The 9,809-nt window shown below is 23.1% G+C and overlaps 3 protein-coding genes across 3 annotated transcripts; 2 read left to right on the plus strand and 1 right to left on the minus strand.

Moving 5' to 3' along the window:
* Positions 1 to 2,802: 2,802 nt before the first annotated feature.
* Positions 2,803 to 3,525, minus strand: AAJ76_4100030425 (hypothetical protein; the record flags this gene model as incomplete). The annotated part of the gene is made up of 1 exon (XM_024475584.1): positions 2,803 to 3,525. The coding sequence occupies one exon, from the start codon at positions 3,523 to 3,525 to the stop codon at positions 2,803 to 2,805; it is 723 nt and encodes a 240-aa protein (XP_024330616.1).
* Positions 3,526 to 7,895: 4,370 nt separating this feature from the next.
* AAJ76_4100034796 (hypothetical protein) lies at positions 7,896 to 8,051 on the plus strand (the record flags this gene model as incomplete). The annotated part of the gene is made up of 1 exon (XM_024475585.1): positions 7,896 to 8,051. One exon carries the CDS (start codon positions 7,896 to 7,898, stop codon positions 8,049 to 8,051), a length of 156 nt encoding a protein of 51 aa, XP_024330617.1.
* A 1,422-nt stretch (positions 8,052 to 9,473) lies between these two features.
* AAJ76_4100036374 (hypothetical protein) lies at positions 9,474 to 9,809 on the plus strand (the record flags this gene model as incomplete). Its single annotated transcript, XM_024475586.1, has 1 exon — positions 9,474 to 9,809. A coding segment is annotated over one exon (336 nt), but the record flags the coding sequence as incomplete, so codon positions are not given.

The following is a 9,809-nucleotide window of genomic DNA, read 5'->3' on the forward strand; positions in this document are numbered from 1 at the left end:
TTCAATTAATATTGAAATTGTCTAACGCAGATTCTAATTTGTAATATTTTTGTAAGTAACAAAGCAAGGTTAACTATAACAACCGCTAAGTAAGCTTTTTAAAAGAATTTGAAGATCAAATTGACAGGTAAAGCGTATTGAATAAAGATAGGTTGTAAAAGATTTAAATTCTGCAATATATTTAAAAAGAAACTAAAATTTTAAAATTAAATCTATTTTTTTAATCTTGCAATTATAATAAAAAATACTTTATGAAAATGACCACATATTGCCCGTGGGAATAGAACTGAGATATTATACAGAAACGGAATTAAAAAAAGAATTTTATTTTTTTACGAAAAGTTCAAACAAACTAAGAATATCATTTCTAAAAAGACTATTTTATCACGTAAAAATAATATTTTAATAAGATTATCAGATTTAAATAAGTGAATGAGGATTTTTTGCGTGATTTAGAAAAGATAAATTTGACCTGAAAATATAATCGAATTTTAAAATTTTCCTCTAAAATAACAAAAATAAAAAATTTTTAATTGTTATGTTAAAAGAGGAAAATTTTTTGCTTAAGCTCAAAATTTTAGCTGAATAAAATTTGAAAAAAATTACACAAAAATTTAATTTACATTCTTCCTATGTCTCTAGAACAAAAAAACAAACATGAAAAAAGGAACAGTTATTTGAACTAGAATTAAATTAGATCTTTATTAAATGACAATTATTTGTGTATCTTAACAAGGAAATTAAAAAAGATCTATTAATAGGTTTAACTAAACTGACGGAAAAAGTTTTTAAAGTTAACAAGAAATAGAAAAATGCTGGGGCTGTTCGTAAAGAGTTAGTTGATTTAAGTTATAAAAGCAGAAAAATAGCATGTAAATCACTTTATCAAAAAAAATACTTAAGATAGATTAAGATAACAACTGAATGGTATTACCAAGAGGAAAATAACTTAAAAGTATTATATGAAATGATAAATCTAAAAAATCATTGTTTAAATTGGATAAAAAGCTATTGCCGCCGAAAAGATGGTTTGGGGCATGATATGAAAAATATAGAACCTACTGGAAGCATGATAATGATTTATAATTGTTAAAGAATGTTTTTCAAAAAAAAAGTGTTGTAAATATTTTCATAAATGAAGATAAAATGGATGGTTTAAAATATACAACACTTCTCAATGATAATTTGTTTAAAAGTGCTGTAGATTTAAAATTAAATGATTTTTTATTTTAAAAGGATAATGATTCAAAGCACAAATTACAGCTTACGAACAAAATTTTTAGATTAAAAAATAAAAAATATATTGAATGGCCATCTCAAGCTCCCGATTAAAATCCAATTAAAAATCGTGGTATTTCCTGAAGAAAAAATTTTATGCTTAAAGGTGTAAAAATATTCAAAAATTAAAGATTGTTGTAGTATCAGAGTAAAGTAAAATACTCAAAGAACTGTATTAAAGTTGGAATAAAGACTAAAAAAAAGATATAAAGGAGTAAATTGAGCGAGATCGGGTCATACAAGTTATTAATTAAAAATTCTATTTTTTATTTCCGCCTAAAATTTATTTTTATTAAAATCTCCTTACTATTTAATTATACATTAAAAACAAAACTTAAAATAGATGTTATTATGTATTTAAAAACATATACATTAAATCTTAGTTATAAATGAATAAATACAAATAGGTAAATAAAAAAAAGAAACTTTATTTTAAATTCCGCTACTGTAAATAGACAAAAAGTAACGACATTGTTTTCTTTAAAAAATTATTTTACCTTCTATTTTTTGTAAAGAAACGTATACATATAAAGAGCAAATATTTTGTATTTTTTTAAAAAAATAAAATAGTTAATGTAGCGAAATACACACAAATAATTATTTACTACCGTAAAAATTCGTGTTTATTTCAAGTAATTTTTATGACGTCGTACTAAATCAGGCTTAAACGAAGGTGTGTGCAATACTACCCTCTTAAAATTTAAAAGATATGACAAATACTTAACATATATTTTAATTTTTTTTACTAACCTCCTACTACATTGATTAAAATAGATTGTAAGCCATCAAAATAAGCGGTCCGTAGATTTGTTATTCAATATTTACAATTATTGTAAAATTCGAATATTTTATAAAAATCTGTGGATCACTGTTTATTGAAGAAGTAGAAATCTATTTACAAATTGTTTTTATAAATTTATTGTAAGATATCTTAAAAGAGTGGGACATGAAGTTTTAATTCAATAATTTTTATTTTCAAAGGCCTGATTCCCTCTCTGCTTACTTATCTTTAAAATAAAAAAAAATAGAGCATTTAAGATATTATCCAGAAAGGGGTGTCAATTAAATTATAATAGTTATATGCTCTCTAATGATACATTACAACTGTGCCACCTACCTACAATTGCAGTTCTCTTGGCTTTTTAAAGAATTTGTTTAGTAGTTGTATTAAATATATATTTATATTTACTCTAGCGCCTGCAGTTTCATTTAAGGTAAATTATAAATGGCATTTTGTAAATAGCGCATGATCAATTTTTCAATTTAATTGTTTATATATTATCTGTTTACACAAACCCTTGTCTTAAGAGAAATAATTACTTGACTATTTCAATCTTGTACATTTAGTTTCAATACTTTCATCAAAATTTTTATCAAACTTAATTAATTTATAACTGTTAATGTAATTTTAGCTTAAGCTCATAAGCGAGGCAACATTAAGTCAGACAGGCGCAACATAAACAAACGCAATTCCTGTAAATTCTTTTGAACCCCCAATAATAAAATAATAACTAATAAATTTATTTAAATATATTCCGCCAGCATTAAATTTAAAATACTTTGATCTTTAGTACTAAAAAAATTTGAATCCTTCAAAATTTTTTCACTATTATTAAAATAATCATAAGACAATGTACTAAATGTAAATTGCCATAGTTCTGATTTTTGTTTAAGATCATTTATAAAAGAAATTGGTAGATTTTTTCCAAGAGCGTCACAAAAAAAAGTTGGTAAAGTTTTTTTAAATTTAATAAAAAAATCTTTTCTTCCGCTATGAACAAATCTATATACCAATTTCAAAAATATAACCTGCGATGTTTCACACGGCATAATTTCATCATATTTTAAAGATACACTACATTTTTCTTCTTTTTTATTATATTTAGCAGTCAAAAAATCAGCTTTATCTTTAAATATTATATTTAGCTTTGCTAGAAGCTTAAAACCTTCTGGACGTATATTTATAATGTTGTTATCGTATAACAAATCAGATACGTAAATGTAATTTCCATTCTTATAAAAAACACGCTGAAATGACGAATATTGAAGTACATTATTAGTATCAAAAATGTAATTATTTTCAAAATAAATCTGAATTTTATCATGTTTTATTATTTCAAGACCGTAATATATATCAAATCGGCAAATTGTAATTTGATTCTGAAATCCACTAACAGAAAGACTACTTTTTTTCATTTTTAAAAATAGTATTGAAAATACAACTGGAAACAAAAAATTTATAGACATTTAAAGGGCAAATTTTAAATAATTATAAAATTATTAGGTAAAACCAAGCAACAATAAAAATTTAAATTTAATTTGGCAAGTGCCAAATGCTATCATATTACCAAAGCATGCTTGTAAAACTTTTTTTTAAATATAGTAATTACTAAAGACTTGGATTGTAAATACAAATTAAAACGAGCAGGTTTTAAACAAGATAAATAAAAAATTATGAAATAAATTAATTGATTAAATATACTTTTAAATACTTCTAAACCTTTAATTAAAAAGTATAATGTTTTTTATCTATGCTTAATTTACAAAACCCAATTTTATTTGTTATTTTGACATTCTAATGAATATTTTAAAAGGGTAATATAATTCTAAGGACAAAAGTTATTTTATAAAAAAAAGAGAAATAAATTTGTTTTTTAAAAAGTGAACATATAAAATTTATATTTTAATTCATTGCCAAGCTTTGTTATATTTTATAACTACTAATAGTATTTTAAGAGTGAGAATTAAAGAATGAAGATGGATTGGTGTATAATAATAACTTGATATCCTGTATTACAAGTAATGAGTTCATTGATTTGTTCAAAGCATTCTTTTATGTTTTTAACATTTAGCACAATTAAAAGGCTAATCTTTATCGAAAAATTTTACTAAAAAATATAAAAGGGCTGAAATCAAAAGAAGATGAACCTTAAAAACACCAAGTTAAATAATACACCTACTGCAATAAAAATAGACAAAATCGAAAAAAATATTTTATTAACATTATTGAAACGTATCTATGGGCAAGATACTTAAAAAACATTCCTTATTTTATAATAAAAAATGCTTACGTTTTGAATTATCTAAAAATTTTAAAGATTATTATATTATTAGATTGATATTATTTAAAGGTAACATTTACTATTATCAAAAGCTATAAACAGTATTTACTTTTAAAATATTCAATAGATATCGAAGTCAGTCAACAATACATTGTTTATATTGTTCAATATTTAGATTTAATACTAAAAATAAGTAACTATAGAACTAATTAGTGGTAAATAGATTACTATTATATAAGGTGCTTTCAGAATAAATTTGTAACTTACATTAGCAATTTTTTTTGTAAAAACTTAAAGTAACCCATCTAATATCAATTCTTTAATTTAAAATACAATTTAAATAAAGATAAGTTGTAATAAAACCTTTATTTTTATTACCTTCCACACACCTTCTTCTAAATTTAATTTAAATTATTTTTGATCGATGTCGAAGAGTTCATAGTCAATTTAGAAAATTCTCGATTTATAAAATATCGCATACATTTCTTTACGAAATTAAATTACAAATGAAAAATGTTAGTAAGGTTTCTTAGTTGGTTTTAAGCTTTAACAATTTGCCAAAATGCAGAGAAAAATATACAAATGTAAATAATTTAAAAATAGTTTTTTAAAATCTTTTTAACTAAATAAAAAATTTCAATTTTAAGTATTAATCGGCAAAATTCTTTCTTAATCAAATATAAAGTCAATAAAATGCAATCTTAATAAGATTATAAAAAAAAGATAAATAAAAATGCTCATCAAAAAGACTAATATTAAATTATTAACTACAAAAATTTTTAGTACATTGTCGTAAACCTTTCTACAAAGGGTAGTTCCTTATCAACAACTTCGAAATTTATATCTCTAATTATTATAATATCTTTTCATTTTCCAAAGGATTAAAATAATTTGCAATATTTTGCTGTATGTTCATTAAAAAAGAGATAAATCAAAACTTATACAAAATTTATAATTACAAAATATCGCAATTTTTTAATTTTTAATGATAATAAATTATTTTAATTATCTAAAGAATATCGTTTCTCCACTAATAATTAATCAATAAAATAAACAAATTATTATCATACTAACTTATTAACGCCTTAAAAAAATTAATTAAAAATCAAAACAATTGAAAATTTTTGATAAAATAAATGCATATACACATGTTTTTGTATGTAACTATCCAACTTATGCTATTACAAAAGATGATGTTAAAAATATTAATATATTTTTTGGTTAATTTAGTAAATTAATTTTTTCATTTATAATTTAAATAAACCAACAAAGTTTTAATCGCCAAACATTTCATTTTATTACTAATAGCAAAACACTCTTAATAAACATAAATTAAAAAAGTAAAGATATTTTGATATAACAACCTTTGCATTATTGCAAAAAACAGAATTCTGTATTTATATTTGTAAGAATGAAAGGAACACGTGTAAAAAATCTCATGACATTTTTTAGATAGTTTTGGCGTGTCAATATTTAAATATTATCTAATTATTAAACCTATGTTTTACTTCAACATAATTAATTTGATTTTCGACGTTTAAATGTATGCTTAAGAAAAATATAACTTTTGCCACTACTGTAAAATGGCAGTGTATTTCAAATAATTTAATATTTGCATACATAAATAAGGCATTTTATCTAAAATAAAGAAAAAACTAATAGTTAATTGTAAGACTATAATCAGCATTATTCGGAAAATTTTGTACGGAGCATAATTTTTTACCTTTTTTAAAAAGGGAAGGATTTATGATGGTAAACGAAGAAATACAAAAATTTTATTTTTAAGTAAAATCGTCAAAGCAGATACAAAAATGTCCTCGTTGTGCATTTGACACGTGAGTAGAATGCCTTGATGGAGCTTTTTGTTGTACAAATGGAAAAAGTACAGATTGTTATTTACTATTTAATATAACTCCCTTTTAGAAATCGCACATCTTGACCATATTTTAATGCTTAAAATAATTATTTATGTTTTACAGGTGCTTTTTGTGTTTTGATGGTGCATATATTAGACCGCAGTAAACAACTTTAAAAAATACTTTAAATAGACTGCAGTTTTTTTGTGTTTATGAAAAATATCTTAAGAATGTAGAACAAATTGGAGTGACAACGTTATTTTAGAAATAGATGAGTCAAAGATAGAAAAGAATAAGTGCACACCTGGAGAAAGCTAGTAAAAGAATTTTGATGTTTTGGAATGGTAGAACGCTCTACCGATAAAAAAATAATTTTTATTCTTATTAAAAAATGTAAAAGGGAGACCTTAGTTCTATTATTGTTATAACACGCCAATATTGAATCTACATATACTTAGATATGCGGAAAACTTTTTTTAATCCCGATCTATAATTTTTAAAACACTACTTGATTATTCATTTTATAACTTTTAAAAATCAAGAAACGGGCGTTCATACCATTACAATAAAAGGAAGCTTGTGTTCAATATAGACATCTATACCTGATAGGTGTAGGACAAAAAAGGGTTACTCCTTAATTTCTTACTAGATATATAATTATAGGAAAGAATCTGAATTACTAGTAAAATTTTTATTAAATAAATTTGATTAGGTTTTTAATTTTTTTAAAAATTTATGTTTTCTTACAGATTCCTCTCAGCAATAAAAAGGGGAAAGAGGGGTAAAAAACAAATTTTTGTCCCTGCAAATCTTATAATAAAACTGGTTTTAGCCATTTCTAGGTAAAAAGCAAAGTAAATTAATTTTTACGTGGATATGGAAATTCAAAAAAATATTTACAAAAGTCTTTCTGTAAAACAGTATTGTACACACATTTGTTTTTAAAAAATTTCGCATACAGATTAAGCGTACTTTACCTTCTTACATTAGTTTTGCAGATTAAAGCTTTATCCAAACAAAAGAAAATCAAAATAAAGATGGTGTATGAACAAATAGAAAATTTTCTACATAATACTCTAAGGAGTTGTTAACAATTCTTTTGCAAGTTTTGTTTGGGTATTTTATCGTTACCATAAAGGTTATTAAGTATGAAGAAATGTACTATACGGGGTTGTAAAAAATAATTTGTTTTTATTATAAATTTTTTTTTTCTAAGCAAAACTTTGGTTGCAGATATCGAAAGTTTTTTTCTATTTTTAACAATGCTGACGAAAAATTCCGCCAGCGTATAAAAGTATCTTTTCAAACAAATAACCCCTAAAAATGAAATATTAATCTCAAATTTAATTTAAAATCAAATCATTAAAAGTATTTAACCGTTATTTTTTTTCAGTTTATGTAAAGAATCTTCTTTTAAATCTTCCCAAAGCTTTGTTAATACTTTAATATTTCTATTAAGATTTAAATCTTTAATTTTAGTATTTTTATTGCTATGATACTTACCCACTTTATTTTAATAGTTGCAATTGCGTTCGATTATTATCAATTCTATTAAACTTGGGTGAAGACCCTTAACTTCTTTTTTCAACGAAGAATTAAAACCTTCTGCACTATTATTAGTAAAAGAGATGTCAAGATTTATTCTCTCATATAAATCATTTTTTTTAAAATATCTACACAAATACTAATAATTATAATAATGATTAAAAAAATTGTTAACATTCTTCTGATTTTACAAAAATTTTTTATTTCCCTTACAATTAATTTAAAAATTTTTTCTCTTTCTTCTTCTACAATAAATACAAAACAAAGTAAACATTCAATAAAAAGTCTAAATTCTTTATCTTCTCAATAAGATTTAATCAATCACAGTGCTTTTAATTTACGATATACTGCCTGAGAGGAATGAAAAAGACAATCTTACCGCAAATTTTTAAATTTTTATCTTATAGCATTCTCAATTAATAATTAAAAACCAATAATTATATTATCTATATTATCTATGCCAGCATAATCATCGCACAAAATGTCTAAAACTGATTTATAAGCAGATTGACTTTTATCATGAACAAAAAAATATGCAAAAGATAAAGTTCAAATTTGACAACAATAAAAAATATTAAGAGCTGGTAAAATTCTTTTAGACAGGTAAAAGAAAGTACTATTAAATATATAAGTTTTATGTTTTTTTAATTCTAAAATATTTTTTTATGTCCAAAAGTCCAATCATTGGATGTTTTGAAATAAAATAATTGTCAAAATCAATATGCTTAGTATCTGATCGGAAAAGACATAGCTCATCGGGTATTTCACAGGCAAAAAAAAAACACAAATTTAGTTTCGGTTTGTAATTTCTAGTTATTCTTTTTTAATTATTAATAAAAGGGATCTTTTGTCATTCTAAATCATCTAGAAGCGTAGAAGATATACAAATAGTATCATTTGTCGTTTTCCTGTTAATTGTTAATTCTATTTGTATTTCTTCTCTAAAAACAGACGTTAATTACTGGTGGACAAAGGCTGCTATAGTTGTATTTTTTCTCTTCAGAGATAACATTATTTGCAATTGCAACCCCGTAACTTTTATTACAGTTTTTAATAAAACAAGACATTGTAATTTTGTGTTTGCCTGTGTATTTTTTATAATATTTAAATCCTATAAATATTATTGTGGTGATCGGCAAAATGCTTGTTTAAAAAGGAGTTTTTATTAAATCCCATATTTATTTATTTAACTTTTCCTTTTATAATTGTCTTTAAAAAAAGTTTTGAGTTTAAAACCTGGTGTAGGAAGTAAGTTTCAGCGATCAAACGTGAAAGAAGAGGGATGAGAATAGAACTATTGTTGTGGTAGAATACCACAATTGTTATTTCTCTTCCCTTTTCACTCATAACTACAAATAATTCATAATTTTGCGTCATAATTATAGATTAGTATTTCATTTTTAAGGGCTATTTTTTTAAAAACATTATCTTATAAGCTGCCGAAAAATGCCGCGGTAGCGGAATATTTAAGAAACCAATTTTTACACTTTTTTAGTATAAAGTATGTTAGTTTGATTTCAAGAATAAAACACTCTACACAAATATTTGTATAATATTTCAAATTTAGATTAAAAGTTTAAATTTAATTAAAAATTTAATTTATATTTTCTTTTGATGCATCTTTTTTTAGTTAAGATGGTTATTAGCACACGAAGAGCCTTATTCTATCCTTTAAGTATCATAAAGCTATTTTTAATTTATCTATATAAAATTCACTAAAATTTAAGCCCTAATGAGAAACGAATCCTTAATTAAAGGTTTACTGCTACTAATATTAGGTATTTTGCTATTTATTTTATTATACAAAAGTAAAAAAAAAGATAGTCTTTCCAGATCTACTTTTTTAAATGAAGATTTAGTTAATAAAATAAATGATAGTATAAAACCATATTTCAACTATAATCTAATTAACGAATTAGAGACTTTCCTACAAGAAAAAAATGGAGAAAATATTGTTAAACAAAATAATCAAGCAGACGCAACAAAATTTTATTCAAAAAAAGAAGTATTATATATTGATTTAAATTGCGAATATGGTCATCTGTCAGCTAATCATAATTTTGTTACA

This window comes from Vairimorpha ceranae (assembly GCF_000988165.1).
Source record: "Vairimorpha ceranae strain PA08 1199 chromosome Unknown NODE_41, whole genome shotgun sequence".
Classification (NCBI taxonomy): Eukaryota; Fungi; Microsporidia; family Nosematidae; genus Vairimorpha; species Vairimorpha ceranae.